The 26,548-nt window shown below is 43.8% G+C and overlaps 1 protein-coding gene across 2 annotated transcripts in view; it reads right to left on the bottom strand.

Moving 5' to 3' along the window:
- The window catches only part of cftr (CF transmembrane conductance regulator), a 101,809-nt gene that overhangs the window by 44,804 nt on the left and 30,457 nt on the right, over positions 1 to 26,548 (bottom strand). The window contains exons 2-9 of one of the 2 annotated variants that reach the window (XM_083764175.1): positions 21,359 to 21,873; positions 19,862 to 19,972; positions 14,009 to 14,120; positions 9,291 to 9,506; positions 8,402 to 8,491; positions 5,079 to 5,242; positions 3,223 to 3,348; positions 2,352 to 2,598 (exon numbers count right to left, since the gene is read on the bottom strand). In XM_083764175.1, the coding sequence (XP_083620301.1) occupies positions 2,352 to 2,598; positions 3,223 to 3,348; positions 5,079 to 5,242; positions 8,402 to 8,491; positions 9,291 to 9,506; positions 14,009 to 14,120; positions 19,862 to 19,972; positions 21,359 to 21,411 (1,119 nt within the window). In that variant the 5' untranslated portion in view covers positions 21,412 to 21,873. Of the gene's footprint in view, positions 1 to 2,351; positions 2,599 to 3,222; positions 3,349 to 5,078; positions 5,243 to 8,401; positions 8,492 to 9,290; positions 9,507 to 14,008; positions 14,121 to 19,861; positions 19,973 to 21,358; positions 21,895 to 26,548 lie in introns of those variants that run through there. The other variant, XM_083764176.1, reaches the window with a different exon arrangement.

Raw genomic sequence — 26,548 nt, 5'->3', positions numbered from 1 at the left:
GGGGATCATGTGAATTGTAATATATATATGTTTGTGTTTACAATGGTGTGTGTGTGTGTGTGTGTGTGTGTTTTGTGTGTGTATTAGGCTAGCTTTTACACTAACATTTTCCCTTAGATACATTCAGCTTTCCAATTGCTCAAAACACCTATTCTGAGGGATGCCCATTCCACACACGCATGAACGCACGCACGCACGCAACTGGAGTCCTTGGCATGTATTTACCAGAATCCCTTTCGTCGACAAGTAAGATAAATGTACAGTCATTTGTCCCGGTGTCTCTTTGCAGGGACATGCTAGGTGAAAGGTCAACGACGGTGTACAAAACACACGTGTTTAAGTTATTTGAGTGAGTCTTGTACTGTATGTGTGCTGTGTGGTTACGTTGTGTGTGTGTGTGCGTGTGTGTGTGCGTGTGTGTGTGTGTGTGTGTGTGTGTGTGTGTGTGTGTGTGTGTGTGTGTGTGTGTGTGTGTGTGTGTGTGTGTGTGTGTGTGTGTGTGTGTGCTGTGTACAGTACATACCTGTACTTATGCACCCTAAATGTCTGTGTTTACCATTTCCTACCCATCTTCTCTCGGCTGTATTCCAAAAACAACGTGTGAGCTTACATAACCGCGGTGGCCAGGCAGTGACATAACCTGATGACTGAGCCAGACGGTGACTTCAGCCATGTCTTCAGCCCCGTGCACTCTCTACTACTTCTTCTGTACATGCAACATGTACATGCAACATGCCATACAGTAGCTGTACTACAGTATGAATACATAACTATTGGTTGGTTTCTCTTGAATAAGGCGTCACCCACAATGAAGTTCCCACACGCTGCAGGAGTTCTCTTTGTGGAATTCGTTTTGAACAGGTGTTTGTGTCGCGAGTGTCGAGTACATCCACCAAGGTTTTTATTTATTTAAATGCTAGATATTATTATTATAAAATACTAATAATAAGTATTATAATTAATTATTATTATTATTATTTTAAATAAATTAAAAACATTAGAATACATCGTTTTTATTAAAAAAATTTACTTTGCCTAGCTAAGCCGAGGAATACAATAAAGGCTTTTTAAAACTCAACTGAGGGCAGTGCCTTGGATTTTTTTTTTTTAAGTTCACTTGTTTTCTCATACTTGGATGTCATATTTAAAAACAAAAACAAATGAGCACAAATTGCACAAGTTTCTCTCCTGAGTACATGTCTTCTCTGATAGACTTGGGTATTTTAAAAATGATAAACAGTCCCAGTACCCGAGGTAAAAAGAATCTGAACCAATTCCAGACCCATGTGACAATAATAAAACAGGGAGCCGGACTTGTAGGGCTGTGGATATTAATAGTAAGCACAGTGACTGTCAATGGAGGGAGCGTTGGAGCAAAGTGGTGGAACTACTTAGTGACACGTCATTGTGGGCAGGTTGACTGCCTTGGCATCATGAAGTAAACAGGATGGTAACAAAACATAACACTAGGCATTAAGGGCAGATCACTTGTCCTTTCTCCTGACTACTTTCTGTTCTTTTTGGCAACGATTTGCTTGAGGAAACTATACTGTAAGCACAGGAACAGTGCATTGCATCTGTGATGTATTGGAAAGAAGTGCTGCGCTACCATAACGCACACGAACAGACTGCCTCTCCAAAAACATGCACGTGACGTGTATTACACTACAGTATATTGCCGATTATGGTTATGGTGACCAGACAAAACAATATTCCTACCAGAAACCCTGAAATCCACACAGAACGCAAATATTATGCAGAGATGAAGCAACCCACTCCTGCTCTCACCAGGCCCAGGACCTGTGCGTTGCACCAGAGTCCCAGCACCAGACACTTCATTCAGGAGTGGTGCCACAAATTGCAATGGTTCTGCAGACTCCACCCGAGCAAGAAGGTGGTGCTGCAGGCTCCGCTTATGGTACCAGATCTCAAGATAAGCTTGTCTCGTTTGCTATCTAAGTCTTTTAGCTGACCTCATACTGACAGAAGGCTTATGCACCTTCTTGTTGTAATATTTGTCTTGTACGTTTTTTAGTTTTTGTATTATAACGTCATGTACCTTGTTGTCTATGTCATGTAAGTAAGCAGGAACTGGGGATGGCAATGAAGGACCGGGAAGTCTGCCGTGATATTGTGAAATCCACGAAAAATTATGATGATGATGTCATGTATGTAAAATAATTCTGGTAAATGTTCCTTTTTGTATACATGGCGACATTGAAAAAAAGAGACCTTGGTCTCAATGTATTCCCCTGAAATAAAGGTTTCAATCAATCAATCAATCAATCAATCAATCAAACAATCAAAACAAATCCCCGCTCCAAGAAGCGCCCCCCCAGGCCGCCACCCACCTCAATCTTCTTGACCAGGGCCAGGGTGTCGTACCACATCTGGATGGATCCGGGCAGCTGGCGGGTGAGCGTCATGCGGAGCACCATGCAGTAGGACGCCGTGGTGAAGATGCGCCTCAGGATGATGCCTTTGCTGAGCGCGTGCGGCACGATGGCCGACACGATGACCAGGATGGCCGAGAAGAAGTAGGAGGCGCTGTAGAAGTAGCGCAGGGAGCCGATCTTCCTGGTGTGAAACATCTCGTCCCTGAGGAAATAAAATGGACCGGGTTATAGACTCGTGGTCTGCCTAAAACCACACTGTTATTAAAAGTCACAGATCGCTTAGGACGACACTGAACGACATTGAACATTTATAAATCGCTAGAATAATTCTTGGCGTCTCCGTCGCCTGGCAACGCTTCGCTTCCGCATTGTGACCTCATTGAGTATTTTCCAGTCCACGCTGTCTTTGGCGACGATCTTTAGCAGCGTTTCTCCTAATTCTCGTAATTGAAGCTCAGATTGAGCTGATCATACAGAACATCGATGTTTTATAGGAGCTCAATATTAAATCCCTGCAACCTGGTGGGACCGGGCCTTCTGCTAGGCAGCACCGCGGCTGTGGGACAGCTAGCCTTCCCATGTACTTGTACATGGATTGTACTGCAGACCCTGGATTATTTATATAAAACAAAAAAACAAATAAATCTATTACACAGTTTCCTTCCCCTCAATCAGGCGCGCCCCAGGGGGAGGCAGCAGTATAGACATCCCTATGGGGACACGGGGAAACTCCACACAGAAAGTCGAAGTATAACTCGGACTTCTATAGAAACACCTCTGTTTTGCCTCCTGGACTGACTCCCGGCATTAGAAACTAGTGTCTTACTGTCTGATGTTCCTGATGATGAGCTCCATGACCTCCTCCCAGCCGTAGGCCTTCACTGAGTGGATGTTCTCCACGATCTCTGAGGTGAGGGCCAGGCGGCGACTGATCATACCTGCTCGCTTAGCTCTGGGGTGGGGTGGGGTGGGGGGGTGGGGGGGGTGTTGGAGATCCAGTTAATAAAACATACAGTATACACACAAGGATACATACCTGTACCACCCAGACATTTACGTACAGTACAAACACGGATGACGGTAAGGCTGGCTGCCCATGTCGGTGAGAGCGCCCTGAGGGACCATATGGCGTTTAAAGTGGTTAACCGGTGTTTCGACCAATTTGAAACCCGAATGTAATCGAGGGAAAATGTTGGTGTAAAAGCTAGCCGCACGAGCACGCGCACACACACAGCATTGTAAATACAAACATGGGCTAATTAGGCAGAGTGATCAACATGTGGGATCTCCCACATGAAAGAGAAGAAGGGATCAAATGAGGTCAGACAGCGACTCAGCGTTCGGTCATTCCTTCACTAGTTCCACTATAAAACACACAGCAGTCAAGAAGAAACAAGTGTCTACAGCTTTATGAAGAAAAGAAGTTGTGAGAAATTCATATTAATGACAGCATGAGGTCAAAAAGGTGTCTTTTAGACTAGGTGCAACAGTTAGGGTGCCGTGTCTAGTGAGGGTTTCTTTTCCCCCGCTGAAAACGCAACGTGCTCGCCTAAAAGCGCTTCCAAACGCCCGAGCTGATATATATTTGTTGCTCTAAGCAAACAGAGAAAAACGGTGCCGTGCCAAGTGCTACGCCAGACCACGCTGCTGGGGTTTCCCCAGCAGCCGCTCCCAATTATAAACATACAAACATGTGCTATGCTCAGGAGGAAACATCTTCTTTGGTCAATTTCGATTGTTGTCCCTAAAGTTTGATTTGATTTTGATTTGATCTTGGCTTTTTGGGGACAAGACTCGATTTATTTTATATCCTCCTGGCTGCAACACCTCATGTGTACCTCATCTGAAGCAGGACGGCAGAGTAGTCAAAACTGAATGGATAAAGTCAAGATAAAATCATACTAATAGGATCCATTTATGCTATTTAACCACTTAAACCCTCTAGACTGTACTTTGACTGATTGTTTAGATCTTGCTATTTTAGGCTAAACGTCCTCCTCAGAATATGGACAATGGGGGCAATGATTCCACCAAATGCCCTAAATTGTAAATTGTAATGAGCTGAGGTGGCTTTTGAAAACCAGCTGGTTGTTTGTTATGCCAGAATATCCCTGCGTGGCTTTGTTGACATTTCTCTACAGGGACACAAAGCGAGCTGTTGTCTCTCTCTCTCTCTAGCAGGAGATATGTACCACTGTAGTCTCTCTCTCTCTCTCTCTCCAGCAGGAGATATGTATACCACTGTTGTCTCTCTCTCTCTCCAGCAGGAGATATGTACCACTGTTGTCTCTCTCTCTCTCCAGCAGGAGATATGTATACCACTGTTGTCTCTCTCTCTCTCTCCAGCAGGAGATATGTACCACTGTTGTCTCTCTCTCTCTCTCTCTCTCTCTCTCTCTCTCTCTCTCTCTCTCTCTCTCTCTCTCTCCAGCAGGAGATATATAACACTGTTGTCTCTCTCTCTCTCTAGCAGGAGATATGTACCACTGTTGTCTCTCTCTCTCCAGCAGGAGATACTGTATGTACCACGAGATATCAAGGCTAACTGCATAGACACGCCAGACAGGAGCTGCATGGGGAAGATCCACGATAAAACAACGACCACGGCAGGAATGTGAATCTGGGCATTCATTCAGGGAATGGAAATGAGTGTGTGTGTGTGTGTGTGTGTGTGTGTATTACCTGTGTGGTCCCATCTTCTGTGCGAGGCAGGCTTGCACAATGCCCAGCAGGGTGAGAGCAGCCAAAGCACAGAAGCCATTCACTTCAATCAGCTCCCAGATCAGCCCAGTACACAGGATACACTGCAGGGGTGTGATCCAAACAAAGTGGGCCAGACCCAGGCTCTGTAACACAAGCACACACACACACAACAATACAATACTTTAGCGATGTCTTTATTTTATTTTTCTCCCAGCGTACTGCAGTCGTCGTCATGCCAATTCCAGATTCATGAGCGCCACGCCTGTCACAGACAGAGCAAGTTCTGTCCGGGAACTCGGTGCAGTCGCTGGCGGCTGCCTCAACTTCGGGTCAGCCCGAAGCCCGGCCCGGCCCTAAAAAATACCATAATGTTAGGCCCGAAGCCCTATAAAGCCTGATAAAGAAAAAAAAGAACGCAACTTTAATGCATGGCCAGCGCAGCAGCACGCGCCGTCAGTGAACCACTGACGGCGCGTGCTGCTGCGCTGGCCATGCAATAAAGTGGCGTTCTTTTTTTTCTTTCAGTGTGTGTCTGTGTGAGAGTGAGAACGGAGTTCAATGGACTTATCGCCGAAATAAAGGATTTATGTAGCTCACGTTAGACTGTTAATGTACCATTTCCATATCATTCTAATGGATTCCATTTCCAGTGGTGGTGACTGGTGAGTAGCTCCCCGTTTCCTCTGAAGTGAAGCTATGTCCAAGACCCCAAGTATCGTCCCCGTTCGGTGTCCAAAAGAACAAACATAGCCTACAAAGTTTACACCGCTCATGGCGTGTCTCGACAGCTTAGAGATCTGTTATTTTAAATCGGGCACATATAACGAGGAGCGCCGCTGCCGCACTGAGGGACGGCGGTTATAATACTAATCATTTTGTAAATCAAATAGCCTGTAGCCTGCAGTGGACTGTAACATTGCGTGGTCAGATGATACACTACAGAATTATATGGATGGTTGGTGTGGTGACTATATGACGTTGATTAGGCCTAATGATTAGGTTATTCATCGCAGCCAGCTGGGTTTAACGAGATGGCTCAGTGCCTCAGTCCAACTGTTTTTGTCATGTTGCAGTCTATCGTGTGATAATTCGATTGATTTATAAAACATTTAGTATTATGAACTGAAGCTCATTTGGTGCGCCACAAAACAGAGGCCAGCCAGCGGTATAAACATTAAACAACCACCCCACCGTTCACTTCTCTCTGCCTGCGCAGTCAGTAATCCATTCCAAGCCCCCCGCCTCCACTCCTCCGTCTTCCTCCTGTCACAAGTGAATCGCAGATAGCGCAGCCCTCTTCATAATAAATACATACGTGTAGGCTATATAGCCTACACATTACACAAATAACAGAATTGCTATTTTTATTATAATAAATATAATATAATTTTTGAAAAAAGAAGAAAAATTAAAAATCACGGAAAATCACAGAGCCCGAGGCCCGGCCCTGGCCCGACTAATTAGCATATTGTTTGGGCCCGGCCCGGCCCTAAAATGTTGGGCCGGGCCGGGCCGGGTCGGGTTCGGGCAGAAAATGAGAACTCTAGTTGGGACTGATGCACTTTATCAGACTATCAGAGTACATAAAAGCAGATCCAATTCATCGCTAAACCGTAATAAATATATTGCTCATTTTACATTAAAAACATATATATGACTGAACTTGTATATTATAGTCCCTTGTCACTGCTAACTCCTAAAGCTGGTCCTAGCACAGTGCTACTCAACCCTGCCCTCCTCCCAGTCGTGAAACTCCTCACTGTCAGGTGAAAAGACGTTGCGTGTATTGAAGTCCATCCCATTTAATCCTGTTAATTTATAAACAGTTTGCTGGGAAACACACGCGCACGTACGCACTCGATCACTCACGCACGCAATCACGCACACACGCACGCACACGGCCACACACTATTATGAGAAAATCACAGGCAAGGTGCATTGCAGCGATCGCACCAAGCCCTATTCAAGTCGGGTGATAATTACTCCAGAGCAGGTCACAGAGTGTATCGACATTCTGCGCTTCAATGAGACCGACAGAGTACCACTGTAGAGACACACACACACACACACACACACACACACACACACACACACACACACACACACACACACACACACACAGGGGTTCTCAACGTTTTTGGCTGGGGGACCCTCAGAAAAGCTTTGGCCATGTCTCGCGACTCCCGCCCCACCCCCCTCCCCACACCAATATAAATTGACCGCTATAAAGAAAAAACACATCATAAATAAATAAATAAATAGTGAAACCAGATATAATCCGTTTTTGCATGTACTATGTGTACTAAGTAATCTCTTAATTTCCATTTTCCAGCCATTCAGTCGCAAGCTTAGGCCATGTCTCGCGACTCCTCCCCCCCCCCCCCCCCCCCCATACAGTACGATACAGGATATGCTGCTTAAAGATATTGTGAGACTCCTAGCCCTAACTTTGATCCAGTATTGTCCTTGTTACATTGTGTTGATATGTCAGCACACTAAGCACAGTTCTGTGGACGAGGTCCAACGAACATTTAAAACCCTTCGTCCTTTGATTCGTGACCTCCATCACCATGCTGCCCCTAAACACCTACATGTCTAGTTTAATTAAACCTCACTGTAACTCTAATTATATTATAACCATGAATATGAATTCCCTGGTCGAGGGGAGCCCAACTCACAGATTACAAAACATGGTGTTGAGTAAATACATGAGGGAGCGAATTTCCCCATTCTTCACTTTTGATTTCCATTTCACCCAATGGAGTTTTTACAAGTCCACAGATGGGTATGTACTGTAGTGTTCTACTCTGAAATGTTATCAATTTTTAGAAGGAAGAATCAGAATGATCAAAATTACAGTAAGCTGTAATTTTGTTGTTTAATGGTAAATGGTGCATTTATATAGCGCCTTTATCCAAGGCGCTTTACATAGACTGTGCATTACATTCACCCATTCATACACCGATGGCGGCGGAAGCCATGCAAGGTACCAACCAGCACATCGGGAGCAATTCAGGGTTCAGTGTCTTGCCCAAGGACACTTCGACATGTAGACAGGAGGAGGCGGGATTCGAACCGCTGACCCATGGATCATTGGACGACCTGCTCTACCTCCTGAGCCACAGCCGCGTTGTTGTTGTTGTAATGTTGTAATGTTGTAATGCAATGTTTTGGTTGTACCAAAACAAAGTTCCCTGAGAAAATAAAAGCCCACGAGTTCTTGATTTCCGCAAATTTAAAAGAGCAGGTAGCTAATCATGCCAAGACAGTACATTTAATTACACCCCACTAAGTCCTCTTACCTCATCCAGCTTGTTGAGGTGAGCCGACATCAGACTGACCAGCTGACCAGTGCTGATCTTATCCAGGACACGGCTGGACAGTTTCAGGGTCTGAAAAGGACAAAGGTTCCCTGATCGGTCAAGATTGTTCATACCTTTCTTTCATTTTCTCCCCAATTTAGTCATTATACCTTGCCAATTTCCCCAATGTTTATAGTAGTGTGCAGAAGAACACACTAGTTTGGGGTTCAGGGTCTTGCTAAAGGGCACTTCCGACACTAACTCTGGGAATCGAACCGTTTACCAGACAGTGGCCTTGTGGTTAGAGTGTCCGCTCTGAACCCAATGCCTCCCTGCTGGGCACTCAGCGTCAAAGTTGGATTGGGTCAAATCAACTAATCAAATCAACTAATCAAATGATTCTCGAGCATGGCTCACTAGCCTGGCTAATAAGCCAAACTAATATTACACAACACTGTCGCGCCGGCAGCCAGGCTAGCAGCTCACCGCTCCAAGAGATGGGTCAAATGCGGAGGACAAATTTCACTGCGGTAACGTGTGTGACAAATCGTATGGTCGTAATCGTATCGTACCTCCTGAGCCACTGAAATATCATTGTTTGTGCCTTTGTATATTTTTGAGGGGCGCTAGCCCCTCCAGCTTCCCGGGTTTGTGTGAACACAAACATTGGCTTGCGATTGGCTGATCATCCCATAGCGATGATTTGATTGGCTGAGCAAAAGTACATATTGAAGCTAAAAGTGAGGGCAGCAAAGTGAGGACGGAAAAGTGAGGACGCAAACTGCGATTGGCCAGATTTTTTTCTCTCTTACAGTATACAAACGACAACACACAATTTAACACACACACACACACACACACACACACACACACACTCACACTCCTCTACCTTCTTGTATATGAGGCTGAAGAGGGCGATGCGGATCTGCATGCCCAGGTGGTGCAGGCCGAAGAGGGCGGGCTGCAGCAGCAGGAAGCGGGCTATGAACAGCAGGCAGAGGCCCAGGGCCAGGTAGTAGCCCTGCTCACGCTCCGGGGCGTGGAACGGGTCGAAGGACGCGATGATCCGACCCAGCAGCTGAGGCTGCACCGACTTGGAGGCCTCCTGGAAAACATGAGGTGAAGAAGAGTGTGTGTGTGTGTGTGAGAAAGAGTAATACGTATACATCACATTTATTAACATCAGTGGTTTTCAAACCTGTGAATGTCAAAGACCCCCCAGATTGACCGTTATATTATAGCCCATGGTAAAAGCAATGTTAATTTAACCCATTTTAACCCATTTTGACCTGAGATAAAAATGTCTCCTACATCCTGACAGTTTTCTGAAAAAGCTATGTTTCTATGTCAGTGGTTCTTCGATTTTTCAAAAATAGCAGACCTACAAGCTCATAGCGCGCCACTCGGTGGCGCGCTATGAGCTTGTAGATCTGCTATTTTTCAATAGCTAAAGCATAACATAATGCCAACACCAAAAGGGGTTCCCGCCCAAAATGGGTCAACTCTGAGAGTGTTCAAATGGAAAACCAAATTTGGTTCCATTTGTGCACTCTCCGAGTTACAGACCCATAAGGTTCCATTTGGTTCCTGGAACTCCCTCAAGGACCCCTGGGGGTCCCCGGACCCCGCTTTGAGAACCACTGTATTGCATCACTTTATTGATGCCGAGGTGGAATTCAAGCGTTTCTGTACCAAAGCTGTACCAAAAATACAAAAGGAGCATTGAATGTCCATTCTGTCCTTCTGATTCACACTACTGTTATCAGTAACCATGGGTCAAACTAGGGGGTTTTCCTGATTCTGAATCCATTCCAAAACACTCCTTGGCCTAAATTCGCTTAATTCGGCCATAGCTAATAGAAACTGCAGGCTTTCTATTCCTGAAAAGTTGCAATGTGATAATGAAAGCCATTGTTCTCACGATAATAAATAATATCACGATAATAAATAATATATAATATCTAAATATTTTAAAAATTAAATCTTGTTAAACAAATCTGCTTAATGATGATGTCACTTGAATACTTGTTTATGAACTCCCCACAGCCCTCCTATGAGACACATGCCAAGTATATATATATTTGCTATTTTATCATGAACATTAGTGAGGACCAATTATATATAGGTTGAAAAGTGGTGAATGATCCTTTAATATACTGAAGGAATATGACAAGACCCAAGGAAGGACATTTATTTAAAACGCCACCATTTACCTCAACCCCCTCCCCTTGCTTTGCTAAACGGGGGCATTCCTGTAACCAGGGCAACCGCCCCCCCACTGTAGGCTGTAGCAGGCTTACGTAACGTAATGGCTGCTGTCAGGCAGGCAGCTCCCTCCCTCCCATAGTTGGAGGAGCTCCATGTCACTGTGGGTGCAGATAGCGACACACTGGTGCGACATGCCTGGGGTGTATGTGCAACACGGAGACTCTTATGGGCCCACTGCAGGTACGTGCAGAGAATGTTATAGAGGGGCATGGGGCTGAAATCCCCTATAAGAGGGCACTTTTGGACAAAAATAGCAGATCTACAAGCTCACAACACGTCGCACTGCGACGCATTGTGAGCTTGTCGGTCTGCTATTTTCAGGACGGAACCTAGCACTCTTTTTGCGGCTTCCGCCTTTATTTTTATTTTTTTATAGAGGGGCAGACAGACAGTAGCTAGGCTGACAGGAAATGGGGAGAGAGATGGGGGGGTGACATGCACTAAAGGCCGCCGGGATTGGGAGTCGAACCCGCGGCACACTGCCAGACTGGATTACCAGCCAAGGTGCCTGTACCGCTGAGCCAAGGCCCAGGCCAACCCAGCACTCTTTAGCTATAGTGGAGATGCAACGTTTCAAGTTCAGGAGACCATGCTGCATTCCTTCCGGAATGGCATGGAAAGGAAAGGCAGTGGCATTTGCATTTCTTTCGCCGTGGAGTAGTAAATGCTGCATTCATGGGCTGGAGAGGGCAGTTGTTTTACAGACCGACGGGTAAAAGGGCAGGGGCTGAAGCCCCCTTTAATGCCTTATGTGTGCACGTCCCTGGCCCACTGCACCACTGTGGAGGCTCTGGTAATTCACTAGCAAGTACAGTACAGGACAGTCGTGTGTACAGTATGTACAGATGGGCCTGTCCTCCTGGGGGTTGTTGTGTGAGTCTAGAGAGAAAAGCGTTTACTGTGTAGTGTACATGTGAGGATTTCTAACCAGGAGAGAAACTAAACAACGTCTGCGCTGTACCTGCCAGAACAATCTGGAGAATTCTAGAAGCCATTTTGCACACATAAGTATCTCTCACCAGTGAGAAAGGGCATTTTAAGACATTACCGCTTCCATGGGCTTATAAAACACCTGCAAAGTGGCAGGTGAAAGGGAACAATTTTAACTAATTTGACAGGTGTCTGCCGTTATAATACTTTGTGTGTAATAAGACTATGTTCAGTTAAATATATGGAATGCCAACCTTTTTGATATGTCAATCATACTCATCATTAGATACTATAGTCAACACAGAAATTTGGGTCAATTTGGACTACTGTAGGTTGCAAATATATTTCTTATGTTTGTAATAGATATTTTAGAATGCCAAATAGATTTCCAAACATATGTATTATTCTGTATTTGTCAATCTCATTCAATGCTAGTCAATGCTAGTCAGACACAGCATCAATGTGCTAATTCTAACTCGACTGCAGCTGCCAATCTAACAGCTGACCTGACTTCTCCATGCTTACTATCAGCCAATGTGTACTTGTGTAACTATTTGTGTGTCGCCCTAATCTTTAGAATATATCCTTATATATATATTATTTAGTATAGCATCTCTGTTAAGAGTGGACTATAAGAATGGTCTGGGGATGTGGATGGGAAGGCAGGTGCCCAGAGGGGCTGCAGGAACAGGTCAGGAGGCTTAGATACTATACTAGATACTGCTCCATTTAGTATTGAAACATTGCCATGTTGATATTGACACTGTCACTATGAGGGCCTGTTTGTTGCCGGCTATGAGTCCTGCCTGGCTCGACTAAACCCTCATGAAGCACGATGGTTTCATTCTTGTTTGTTGAGGTATAAAACTGTGGCATTACTCTTTTTTTTTATGAAACCTGAAACGTAAACCTGGACTGGCAATTGAAACTTAAAACAACAACCCTGACATAGAAAATGTCAGTGAGGAAAAACACTTTAGTTCCAGATACGAATTGATCAATTTCATACTGTGTGAAGACATGGAAAAGCAGATCAAAGGTTTTGATATGATCTTTTACTGGTATATTTTTCACAATAAACATTGAACATATATGTGTTTTTTGACAAACACTATTAATCACAGTTTTTTATTTGTGGACACACCGGAATTGTATTCATTCACTACGAAAATGAATATTACACACAGGATTTAAGTAAGGTAATACAAGATAATACAAGACAAGACAAGAGACAAGACAAAAGTCTAAAAGCTTGCTAACAGCCGCTGAAAGCAATGCCACTCCGATGGCAAAAAAAGATAAAAACGCTCTTTGGACGTTTGCAATTGACAGAAGAAAGTATATAGCGCTTAAGTGTTTTAGTGGGGTCGTATTAGCTCTGGTCCATAGCTCTAATGTGTTTCATTTAGAGCTATCTGTGGGTTGTGTCATTAGAAAGCCTACTTTCCTTAGTGGAAACACTCTGAGCCCCCCACCACACGTATAAACGGTACTTTTTGGCCAGAAAGGAAAAATATTCTCTATGAGGCAATTCTCTGGGCAATATCGGTAGAGGGCGCAGCAGAGTAACTAAAAGTATTTTTTTCCGTTGGAAATAAAATCCCCTTTTGTCCATCAAGAACCTGTTAAGGCACAATAAGGCAAAAATACCTAAAATTAATTCTGCATTAAGTAGCATGTGACGTGTCAAACTAGGGGGTTTTCATGATTCTGAATCCATTCCAAGCATTCGTTTTGCACAAAAAACACTCCTTGGGCTAAAAACGGCCATAGCCTCTTGCCCAAATGAGCCCAATTGTGCTCAAATGTGCTGACCTCAACACATGTGATGACGGCTATGCCATGATCTATTTTAACCTTCATAGATGATAAATCCACTGATCACGGAAGTATCAGATATGACCAAACTATTTAAGGAAAGTCTCTAAAGGCCTGCACCGGCTTAGCGGTCCAGACACCTGGCAGTGTGTTGCGGGTTCGAGTCCCGAGCCCGACAAACTTTGCTGTAGTGTCTTCTTCCCCCCATCTGTCTACCTACTGTGATCTATCAATGAAGGCAAAAAGGCCCCAAGACTAAACAAACAAACACTTCAAATCAGTATCTGGTAAATCTTGAACATTCTGAATGTGGATCAGGTTAATCGTATCCGGAATTGTTTTGATATACCGGGACAGGATTTGGCTTGATTGTCTGATCCTGGATCACAGAATGTAGGATTTCGAAATCTGATCCGATCAGATATAGGGATTCAAAGTTTTGAAGTTGTGGGCTGGGGAGCATGAAGGGTGCACAGCAAATGCCATGCATGGCCATCAAGCCAGTAGTTAACAATGTTGTTTGGAACCAAAATGGTGGACACCGGACGAACCAATGGAGCGCTAACAGGGGAGCAACATAAACCAACGTACCCCAAAATAAAGGAGGACTCCAAAGAAGAGGAAGGGCCACAGGAAACAGCGGGAAAGTGCTCGCATCAGCCGGGGCTTGGATTTAGCCGATGCCACCTCGCGGTCCCATTCTCTGAACAGGGAGACAGAATCTGTTAGTTTATATCAGCAGAGCACCCATTACAATGTAGGCATTTAGCAGATGCTCTTAATCCAGAGCGATTTACAGTAAGCATAGGACAACACAAGGTAATACATTTGGATGCATAGAAAACTGAAATAGTCATCTACGATCATAAGTAAAGTAAGAACCTACCATCAGTCAACAGTATAATATCCAAAGAAAATCAATGATCTCTACATTGGAACTATAAACAGTATAGGATGCCAGGTCAATAATGGCTTGGCATCTGTCTGCACATGCTATATAAATTAATTTGTGTCCCTTTGCATAAGCCTGCAAGGTTGTTGAGGCTATGGGGAAAGTGCTATGGCAAGTGCTCCACTACAGGCTAAGGTGGAGTCTGAAGAGGTGAGTCTTCAGATTACGCCTGTAGATTGGCAGTGAGTCTGCATTAGACATATAATACAGTAAACAAGACGATCACAACACTGCAGGTTCAACATTTGCACTCATGTTTCATGTTTACATGGTTTTATCTACAATACTATTGACTTACAATGAGCACAATGGCAGGACAAGATTACATTCCTTGGTCGCCAAGTGCCGACATTAACCCATTTAGGCCTCTTTTTTTCTGAAAAACGTCATGTTTCTATATCAGTGGTTCTCAATATTTCATGTCAAGGTCCCCAAAAATCATATGTAATTGGCCACCGACCCCCATCTGAAAATATGTTGTTCCAGGGAGCCACCAGAAGCAAAGATTTGAGTTAAAAACTGAAACTCTGAAAGAATATATATTCAAAGATTTGAGGCACATTTTCACCATTTTTCAAAAATAGCAGACCTACAAGTTCATAGCATGACACGAGTGCTTGTAGATCTGCTATTTTTCAATAGCTAAAGTACAACGTAATGCTTGAAACACCAAAAGGGGTTCCCGCCCAAAATGGGTTAACAAACAGTAGTAGCAACGCAATTAAGGGCCAGAGCCCAGAACTGTCAAATCTGCAGTATCCCTCACGATTCTTGTGTACCTAAAAACAAGTGAAGCTGGAGACAGAAGTTACTGTCTTCTTTCTCTCCCCAAAACATAAAACAGGACAATAATTAATGTTCAACGCGAGCAGTTAAGGAAGCTGCAACAGCATTTGAATGAGTGCCAGTTGAGCAAACAGTTAGAGTAAAGCGAGCCCATTGTTACAGTTTAGGTCATTTATAACCTGGGAGATTCAGCTGACTGAATCACACCGTGGACAGCAGCTAGGGACCTTCAGCCACGATGGGAACGGCTGGGGAACGGAGAGGGAGTCAGCGTGAGAGGAGTGAGTAATAGGAAGTAAAAATATGGTTGTGTGAACAAGGAAAAAGGAAATAAAGAGAGTGAATGATGGAGAGCAAAGCGGAGAGAGAATATATAAATAATGGATAAAGAAAAGAGATAAAATGGAGACGGATAAAGATAAGAGAAAGAGAAAAATCAGAAGGGATGTGTGTGTGTGTGTGTGTGTGTGTGTGTGTGTGTGTGTGTGTGTGTGTGTGTGCGTGCGTGCGTGCGTGCGTGCGTGCGTGCGTGCGTGCGTGTTTGTTTGTGCCTTTTGTAACCCGGTAAAGTTCAAATTCCCAGCAGCCCTCTGTGTTTGTGCGATCAAAATAAATCAAAATAACACCACACCAACGCCATGCAGTGCCAGTGCCCCCCGCTCATTCATCACCCTGTGGGCATCAGGCCCTCCTCAAAAGGTCAACTTTTAACGCCCATTCACAGGACTGTTGGCACTCCGGGCCGTGACGTGGCCCCCAGCTCGGCCCAATGAGGGCCCCCAGCAGCAAGAGCCTGCATGGGGCACCGCTGTGTTTGCGTTGTCCCAGGGGCAAAAACACGGGTGGCATTTAACGGGTGGCCAGAAAGCTTTCACTTCTGTTTTTTTCCCCCCCGAAGGACAATAAGAAGTAAAAAAAGAAACCTTCAAAGGTGTGACATTTACCCAATACTAAAAGAAGGAACGGCGGTGCATGGAAAGAGAAATGGGGGATTTAAAGCCAGACAAAAGAGAGAGAAGGGTATAGGCGGAAGAGAGACAAACAGAGAGGGAAAGAAAGAGGGGAGACAAAGAGAGGGAGAGAGAAGAGAAGACGACGTCAGTGAGAAAAGCAAGAGAGGGAGACCATGTGGGTGAGAGAAAAACAAAGTGAGAGAGAGAGAGAGAAACAGAAAGTCAACAGACAAATAAACAGAGAGGGGGTGTGTGAGAGAGAGGGAGTCATACAGACAGACAGACAGACAGGCTAAGCATGACGTCCCCCATAGTTGCCTTGGGTGTTTGTTTGGGCCACACAGACCTGGGTTAAGTCCGGCCACCTTTAAATGCCATCCCTTATTTTCGGTGAAGAGTGTGTTACATGGCTGATCGGTGCGCTGCTACAGTAAATACAGGAAAGGGCAGTGACTCCATATATGCACAGCACAATCCAGACATGTTCATACATGTACAATAACTACTTGTCTTAATTAGACCGGAGGACGATTCTACAAATGCCTTCTAAATCATGACAGTTTTCTGAAAAACCCTGTTTCTATGTCAGCTGGTCCTTGACATTTTCATGTCATGACCCCCAAAAATATATATGTAATTGGCCGCCGACCCCCATATGAAAATATGTTGTTCCAGTGACCTCCCAAGAAGCAAAGATTTGAGTTAAAAACGTTCGCTTTGAAAGAATATATATTCAAAGATTTGTGCCACATATTTCACGATTTTTCAAAAATAGTAGATCTACAAGCTTGTAGCTTACTTCCTGGACTATATCCCTCTCCCTATCCACAAGGAGGAGCAGTGCACCAAAGCATTATGGGAATTGTAGTACAGGAAGGAAGTGAGCCCAGTGTCGATGACATCAGAGACACTGGGCTCACTGCTAAAATCTAAAATATCTAAAGCCACACATTACACACACAAAGGCCCCCAGGAAAGTGTTCTAAATCTTCTAAACGTCATTAACATATAATTTCTTTTTTTGCAAAAAGGGTGAAGTTTCCCTCCTTCACTTTCAACCAGGTGTCCCAGTTTTGGGCATGTCATAATTGAAAATTTTAACATAATGTAATGTATTAATTAAAATAAAAAAATAAAAGTGTCCCTTTAGCTCTCAGAGAGCCAACTTTACAACACTAATGGTTTCACTGTGTACTATTAACACTGTAAACTTAAAGGCTGTCCGTAAACTGTACAATTGCACTGCACTTGTAAAACGAATTATTAAAATGTCAATGTAGATTATGTGATATACAGTTTAACAGCGCAATACGATACAGTTATATGACTCATTCAGTCATTTTCTGAACTACATACAGTAGAGTACATTATGACGGTGCATACATATAGTTTCACAACCAGGCAGTGACACATTGTGTTTGATTATCTTACAGCAGTGGGTTTTCAACCCTTTTCATATCAAGGGCCATTATGAATTTTCTTCATTTGAGCAACAGACCACCATTTCATGAGATTTGGCCTCTCAAGACCCAAAACTAAAGAACATTTTGTTATCGTTGGATATGATTTTGCCCACAATTCCATGCTGTATTGATGTTGGTACAATAGGCGAGATAACAGGCAATTAACAATTTTACATTCTCTAATGTAGACTTCTTGTAAATTAAGTATTGCAGATGTTTAACAGTAATGAAACTCCTGAGAGCGTAAAATGAAACCAAATTGACCCATTTGGTTTCATTTTACACTCTCAAGAGTTAAAGATCTAATAAGGGTCCATTTGGTTACCAACTCTCCATCATTTACAGTAGCTGGGGAGCACCTGGAACCCCCTTCAAGGACCACTGGTGGTCACCACTGGTTGAAAACCACTGTCTTACAGGAACCCTGCATTCATCTCTTTTTACACAATAGCTAATCACAAATCACATGAAGCAGACTTATCTTGAGGCACGTGACCAAAAGTGTCTACCAGGTGTGCACATTTTAAACATGACTACTGATCAAGGACACTGCATGTAGCAGAGAGAAGGCGATAAGGAGAGGACAGATCTACATCAATTACTCGCCCAGACCGGCCCACCACAACCAGCGTGCAGATAGCCGAAACTCTACCGCCCGCTCCGTCGAGGCACACACAAACAAACAAGCCCTAATACCAGCACTTTTCAGAACAACATAAATGATACAAACCACTACACAACCCTTTGTTGCTCTCACAAGAATTCTGGCAAAATTATTCAAGATAGAAGAGGGTTTATTTGTCACTCACTTTGCCTGCCTGCCTTTTTTCTTTACTAATATCATAACTTGAGCGGCCCCCCACGGTCGCGGCCCACCGGTAATATGACCAGTCCGTCCTATGGCAAGTCCATCCCTGTTCTTAGTCCAATTCCATGGAGCTTTACTTGCAGATTATTGCAGCTTTTGTCAGGTACTGTCTGAGTAGCAGGTATGCAACTATACACGTGACATCATCATCATAGATCATACCCAGAAGTTAAGCCTACTGAGTGGCAAAAAACTACTTTCTGGCCTCGACAGCCCATACATCCAAACAGAAAAGTCCTATTTGATTGCATTAAATGACTTTAAACAACATTAAATTCACTTTGTCACTCACTTTGCCACTCGATCTGCAGCCATTCACTTTATGCATGCGCATGCGCATGCGCATGCGCATCTATTCAAATATGCCACTCACCAGATGAGAGAACAGGATGTTTTTTTTTAGTGGTGCAACCACTCCTACAACCAGCAATGTCCGTGTTCACCTATGTGTTCACGTGTTCACTGTTCACCCATGTATGTATTAATGAGCGCGAGTATGACTGAGTACCAGTAGGGGCACTGTTTGCCAGAAACAGAGAGAGAGAGAGATAGTATTAGTGTTGCCTGCTAATGAGAGAGAGAGAGAGAGAGAGAGAGAGAGAGAGAGAGAGAGAGGAGTTGCACCACTCGGTTCACAGTCACACGGGTGTGATTTTTTATATATCTTCAAGTGTTCAGAGGTTTTTCCATTAAAAGCACCATCGAAATCACAGGCCACACCATGTTATACTGATGCGCTTAAAATATTCTGATGTGTGGCCCCGGGCCGCCCCTATGCTGCAGTGCTAGCCTGACAGCGTGTCGCGGGTTCGAATCCCGATCCCGGCAACCTTTGCTGCATGTCACTGCCCATCTCTCTCTCTCTCTGCCCCCATTTCCTGTCAGTCTACTGTCCTATCGATAAAGCCCCGAAACAAATCAAAAAGGTGTGTGGGGGATTCACAATAACTGGAGCGGCCGTACAATAACTGAAAGGTTAGAGACACCATCTGAGAATCAGAAGCTCCCGCCGGTTTGACCCACGTACGGCCAGCCAGTCTGTGTCCAAGTGCCCCAAAAAAGACACTATCTAATCGGCATCAAAATGTACTTAAGTACTAAAGAAAGTACTCACTATGCAGAATGTCCCATTTCATGTTTTCAAATGTACAAAAATATTTTGTATTTTCTAATGGCAGAAATGTAATAGGGCCGAAGTGTTTATTGTATTGTTTTGTAATAATAATCCTAGTAACTAAAGTTTTCAAATAAATGTAGTGGAGTAAAAGTACAATATTTGCCTCTGAGATTAGAGATTGGAAATAATTGGAGAAGTAAAGTACAAATACCTAAAAATTGGTAAATTAAGTAGGCCTATACAATACTTAAGTAAATGTACTTAGTTACTTTCCACCACTGATTATTAACTGCAGGCCTACACACCTTTCTAGCCTCTCAGAGAGGTTGTCTGCGAGGTCAAAGGAAGGAGCCTTGTAGACATCAGCGAGTTCTAACTTCTTGGTGAAGCCCTTCCGGAGCAGTGGTGACGTCCACCTGAAGAGAAAACAGACACACATATTCATGGGATTGATATTCAAATGCTTCAGTATCTATCTGACCCCTGGAAGACTTCTTACTATGAACAGAGGAAAATTAACACTTTAGGATTGTATAGTTAGGCGCGTGGATTGGAAGCCGTACAACATTTGGTCAAATTTGGATTTATGTAGGCCTATTGCAGACAATAAGGCATGGGTTCCCAAAGTGGGGTACCTGAGGGAGTTCCAGGGGGTACCTAGCTCAATTAGAGATACAGTAGTTAGGAAGTTAGGAACCAAATGGACCCTTATGGGTCTGTAACTCAGAGTGTACACAGAGAGTGTACACTCGGGTCCCAGAGATAGAAATGCCATTAAATCGGGGGTCCGTAGCATAATGCGTGTGAAACTGGGGGTCCATGAAATTAATATATTTCGTAATCACTGCTAGAGCCGTAAAATTCGTGCCTTATCAGGGTCACTGGCATGTGTTTTCAAATGGGGGGTCCGTGGTCTAATAAATGTTGATTTGGGGGTCCTTGACACGAAAATGTTTGGGAACCACTGCAATAAGGGATATGGTGGACTTGCATGAACCTGGTGTGCTAGGTTTTCAGTACTGTATGTACAGACAGTGTAGTAGTGTACCCATTTTGAATAACATTTTCATTTTTCAATCAAATAAATCAACTTAAATGGCTGCAGCTGCAGGTTTCTAATTAGAAAGCTACCACACTCTCTAAGTGAAGGCTGGGACCATGCCATGGTGCCATGGCCACATATTGGCCAGTCCGTGTTTTGGTTTCAAAATACTGCATCATTTACCCAGTAGCCTAAAATAATTCAAACGTTTATGTTCCACAACCACAATGCCCATTCCTCTTCACCCCTATGATAACCTGTATCATTATGCAGCGCAGACCACTGTTAACTTCCGTGTTTTTTTGTTTTGTTGAGTTGTTAACTTGTTTTTACCTTGACCGTAGTGACGTGTCTCCTATTTTGCACAAAGATGCATGGCTTATTTATTTTAACTATACACCGAAGACGTCGGTGAGTGACCGTTCATAAAGATATAATTATGTGGGACAATCAGCCTCAATTTGAGAGTTACAGACAGTCACTGCTCTACTGTATTATTGTAGCCTATAGCTTCCTTTGGAAGCAAAACAGGACAAGGATAGTCTTTGGAATTGGCGGTCCTTATTACGCCTTGTGCGCCTGGAAATCCTCCTGTAGCCTAGGCCTACTCTTTAGGCCTATAGTCTAAAAAACAAGCCGTGCACTGCAACCTGCACGTTGTCCTCAAACAACCTCATCAGCATTCTATTAAAACTACGTGCCTTAATTTGTCCAATGCCAACCCAACCCCCGTTCATAGAGTAGTTTTGGTATTTCTTACCAGAAGAAAAACTTGGAAAGGAAGTTCGCATCTTCCACTGGTGACTTCTGCATCCTAAGCGCGCCGCCAGTTTGGGTTCCCTTGCACCTGTAGTGTTGTTAGAAGCCCGCAGCAGCAGCAGCAGCCCTGTGCTGTGCCGTGTCGCTCACATCTGGTGGCCCTGGCCCGTCCAGGTCCCTTTCCCATGCAGCACGGAGGAGGAGCGCTGATTTTATCCTCCACCTTGTGCTGTCTGTGCGGCGGCGAGGCTCGTAAAGTGCGCGGCGGCGGTGGTGGTGGTGGTGGTGGACTGGTGGTGATGTCACTGTTGCTGCTGCTGCTGAAATGACTGAGCTGAGCGGCTGGTCTTTAATCTTCGCAAGCCCGAGAAAAAAGATCTCCTCCTCCGGCTCCTATCCACAACTTATTGTTCAGGGCGCACGACCACCTCGGCGAAGTTGTCCAAAACCCGAGTCTGTCTGATGTTATACCACACGGTGTTCCTCTCTTGTCGTCTGTCGCGACTTATGTGAGCGCTGTTTTTGGTGTGGTCCCTCCTGTCCGTCCTGTGTTGTCCTCTCTCCTTCAGTGCATCAGACAGACTGACAGACAGTGAGGGAGCGCACTGGAATCCTTAGTTATGGGCACGCCAAACCAAACGGTCTGCCTACTACAGGACAGGACGCGTCATTCATTTCCATACAAAGGACCGAGGCTCCGCAAGAGACACAGGTAGCAATTATTGTGGCAACACACCGTACCCTTGCCCGGCGTGCAAGGTGCTTTGACTTGGAGTTGGTAGTGTGAATGCATTTAGTGGGCTATAGTATAGCCATACAATGTAATTTTTTAGTAGAGTAGAGTGATTCATTTTGGTAAAGCCCAGTGGATTCACTGAGATAAATTAAACATAATGATGAACACTTTGAAGTCAAAATAAACAGGAAAACGTGAAAGTGGGAAAATTGATATAGGCTACATATTGTAGGGTGCTTGCACATAATGCACACATGGCATCAACGCATGGTGTTGTGTGCTGGCACACTACACACTGTCTTTCTTTTATCTGTATTGTACTGTGTTTTTGTATGGACATGGTGTTGGGTGCTGCTTGCACATATATGCACACATGGCATGTTGTTGTGTGCTGGCACACTACACTGTCTTTCTTTTATCATTCATTTTTTTTAAAGCTAGCCCAGGGACTACAGATGAAATGTAGCTTTGGCTAACTCTGGACCATTTACATTGAGGTGAAAACTGACATGTTGATTCATGAGCTTTGTCCCTGTCAAATAAATAAATAAGATACCTATCCTATAGGCTAAAAAAGCCTAGTCCAGAAGTGATAGATGTATGTTGCAAAGCCTACATAACTAATTTGAGTAATTGTGTCCTCAGAATTTGGCTGAGCATCACCTCACATAACGAGGGGGGGACAGAAGAGGGAGAGAGATAGAAGGGGAGAGAGAGAGAGAGAGAGCCGAGAGAGAGAGAGAGAGAGAGAGAGAGTGAGAGAGAGCCGGTGGGGAGAATATTGGGTATGTCATTATCCCCAAACGGGTATGGACTATAGTATAGTAAATATAATTTCCACTTCCTTTTCAATGAGGTGACAGAGACTAGGTTAATTTCAGGCGCATGATTGCCACAATGTTGCAAGCATCATTCATAATACAGCCCTACTGTCAGTATAACCGTTGACAAAACAGTTTGGTTCCAGCCAGGATGTCTGAATGAGCTCAGAACTGTTTTTCTTTTCTTTTTTAATCAGTTTCAGCTTACGTACAGTTTCAGGCAAGGGAACATCAAACGTTCAAGGCATTCCATAATGGAACAGAGATAAAATGTGGAGCAAAAAAAACAAGAAAAAACAGGAATAGATCCCACAATCCCAGTGACTTTAAACAACCATTAAACAGTGTATGGTCCAATCTCATATAACCAAAAAAATATATCAGTTCAACCATTAAAAAAAGTTTGTTTTGTGAAACATGAATAGTGATATTATCATTCCTATTAAATCAATGCCACTTGATAAGGACGTACTGTACTGCCTGGAAGAGTTTGATAAGAATGGTATCCAAAATAATTTGTCCTGTTCTAGTACTAGTGAAATCCACTGTCATAATTTAACTTTACTTTATATTGGAGAGAATTTGAGGATCTGTAGTTTGCTCAGACAGTATGATGTGTTAAATATGAATAGTTTGTATGATTCCTAGTTTAGCTACAAACCTGTCTTGTCTTGATATCTGATATAATGTTTTATATTGGGGCGGCAGTGGCTCAGGTGTAGAGTGACCGGATGGCAACCGCAGGTTCCCAGTTCGAACCCGGGCTCCCCCAGAGTTAGTGTCAAAGTGTCCTTGAGCAAGACTCTGAACCCCTAATTGCTCCCGATGTGCTGGTTGGTGCCTCTGCCATCGGTGTATGAATGTGTGTGTGGATGGATGAATGTAATGCACAATCAATGTATAAACTGCCTTGGATAAAGGCACTATATAAATGCACCATTTACCATACAGGGATATGAATCATTATCGTCTGACATGATACTCTGCAAGTCAGTATAATATACTGAGAGAAAAGAACAATATTATGAGTCTTTTCTTCTAGAAATAAGTCATTATGCATGCTGCCATGCCAGATTTGAACCAATGACTTCAGAAGAGAGTGTTAGCTCTAGTTTAAAATGTATTTATGACCTGATAATTACTGGATCTGTGGCTCAGGTAGAGTGGTTGGCTGCCTTGGAATCGGAAGGTTACATGCAATGCACAGCAACTCCTGGCTTTGTGTCAAAGTGTCCTTGACCAAGGACTTTTTTCGTGTTATCCTTTTAGCCTTAAGCCAAAAAAAACACCTACCCAAGCAGGGTGGTGGATTGCGTGTGTGTGTGTGTGTGTGTGTGTTAATGGATGAATGTAATGTACGTACATCATACACAAAGTGCACTATATAAAGGTACCACCATTTACCAATTTGTTTATGGGTGTTTGTGTGTTTATGGGCGTTTGTGGTATAATCCAGATTGGATTAGTTATAAGGAGGCCTGTACACCCACCCGTGTGTGTGTGTGTGTGTGTGTGTGTGTGTGTGTGTGTGTGTGTGTCAACAAGTGAGCACCACTTCAACAGGTGGTCTGTGGAGGGTTTGGCTTCTGTGCCTTTATTGATAGTTACAGTGAAGACGGACAGGAAAGGGGGAGGGGGGAGAGACATGCAGCAAAGGTCGTCATGAACAGGACTCGAACACGCAACGCGCTGTCAGGCCAGACCCTATATGTGGCATGCGCCTGGACCACTATGCCAGCGGGCGCCCCAATCCGTGGTGGTATTGCATATGGTTCCTGACCATACATTTAATAGGCCTAATGTAAGATTTGTTGATTTTTTCCACTAGTGAATGACCCGGTGACCTATGATGACCGTCCATGTAGTCATTTACTGACAAGTTGGAGGTCAAGAAATTCAACAGAAAAAGGGAGTTACAATATCAAGAGGGGGAATTGCACTGGATTGTCTGGTTGAGTCATTACTATTAGGAAATGATTAGTAGTCATATGGACTAAAGAAACAGTGGGATGTATAGCAAGTGATACATAAGCACTAATCTTAGGCCATATCCCCACCCAACACAACAGTGGTCCCCAGTTGAATTCTAAGTAAGGGTGGTGGTCCCTCATTCACAATCAGTTGAGAACCCCTGCCTTCTTAGCCTACACAATTCCTCCAGAATCACACTGAAAGGTGAGCCTAAAAATGGGCCGGAGTTTTAAGTGCTTACCAGCATGTGGCCAGAGTACTGTTATAGTCCCTTTCTTTACCCGGCCTGGACAGGGAAGAGAAGAGTGACCTCTGTTGGCCTTTCATTAAAGCCATCCTGTGCATAATAGTACAGTAGGCTAGTAATAGTGAAAATAGCTTATCTACAAACTCGTGTCGCAACGTGATTTATTTTTTCCAGTTCTAATTCGGCATATTTTTGAGTGGTGCAACCACTCCTACAACCAGGAATGTCCGTGTGTATCATGTATCAGTCAAGAGCACGAGTGGTGTGCGCATGCGTGAAATTGGAACGAGAGAAGTATGTGACATGACTGCCACCAGCTGGACGCAAATCGAACTTCTGACTGTCTAGGACTCTAGGTTCATTGACATCCATAATAAAGCTAATCTGACGGAGCAGAGAGAGAGAGAGAGAGAGAGCGAGAGAGAGAGAGGAGGGGGGGGGGAGAGAGGGGAGTTGCACCACTCGGTTCACACAGGTGTGATTTTTTACTTTGCACCCTGTGCACTGCATGCGTAACTTTATACTATTCACTATGCAGTAGCCAAATTATTGCACAGCAGCAGGTAGCCTAGTGGACCAAAATTACCAGTTATATTTATACCATGTGTCATTGTATAAGATTCGTATAAAAGAAATGAAAGAATGTTGAAATGATAGGCCTACTGTTTCTCATTTTGTTAATGCTCCAATGAAACTCCCTTAAGAATTCCAAGGGGTCCCGACTCGACCCCCTACTTTGGCAATCACTGACCTCGGGGCACTGGTGGAGGATTTGAAGGTGAATGACAAAAATGCTTTGTTGCTCTAGATATAGGGACACCCCCCCCCCCTGCTACAGTCAGCACCTCAATAACATGACTGCTTAAAAGAGATTGTGTAAGGGAAATTGGTCAGGGAGATCCACTTTTGATAAAACAAAAAACAGTACCCCCATCATTCATCACACATTCACAGACAGAGACACAAAGGAGAAAGAGATGGTGTCAGACAGACAAACAATGTCCAACTGTATAGCCTACCGAGATATGACAGGACATCTAGACTCTAGAGGATGGTAGGCTATATCGCTGTTGCTGTTTGTTCCTGGGTGTAAAATAGAAAACAGACAAACACTGCGATATGGAGGACATTTTGCATTTCGCTGTACATGTAAACATTGTCAATAAACATATCAAAAGAAAGGCATAATAGTCTGGCAAACGATTTAAAGTGGCTATAGGGAAATTGAGAATAATTGACTAAAGTAGCCAAAAGTACAGCCAGGAATTTCTTTTGTATACATTAATTTACACATAGCCCCATTTGGCAATTTACACATTACTTTACCTCAAACAAAGGTAAAGTAATATGTATGTGTATTGTATTGTGTATTGTAATGTGTATTGGACCACTGGTTTTCAACCAGTGGTCCTTGAG

This window comes from Protomyctophum parallelum, assembly GCF_964188405.1.
Source record: "Protomyctophum parallelum genome assembly, chromosome: 4".
NCBI classification, from domain to species: Eukaryota; Metazoa; Chordata; class Actinopteri; order Myctophiformes; family Myctophidae; genus Protomyctophum; species Protomyctophum parallelum.
Note: the sequence above shows the minus strand (reverse complement) of the source record. Positions and strands in the feature narration are given on the sequence as shown.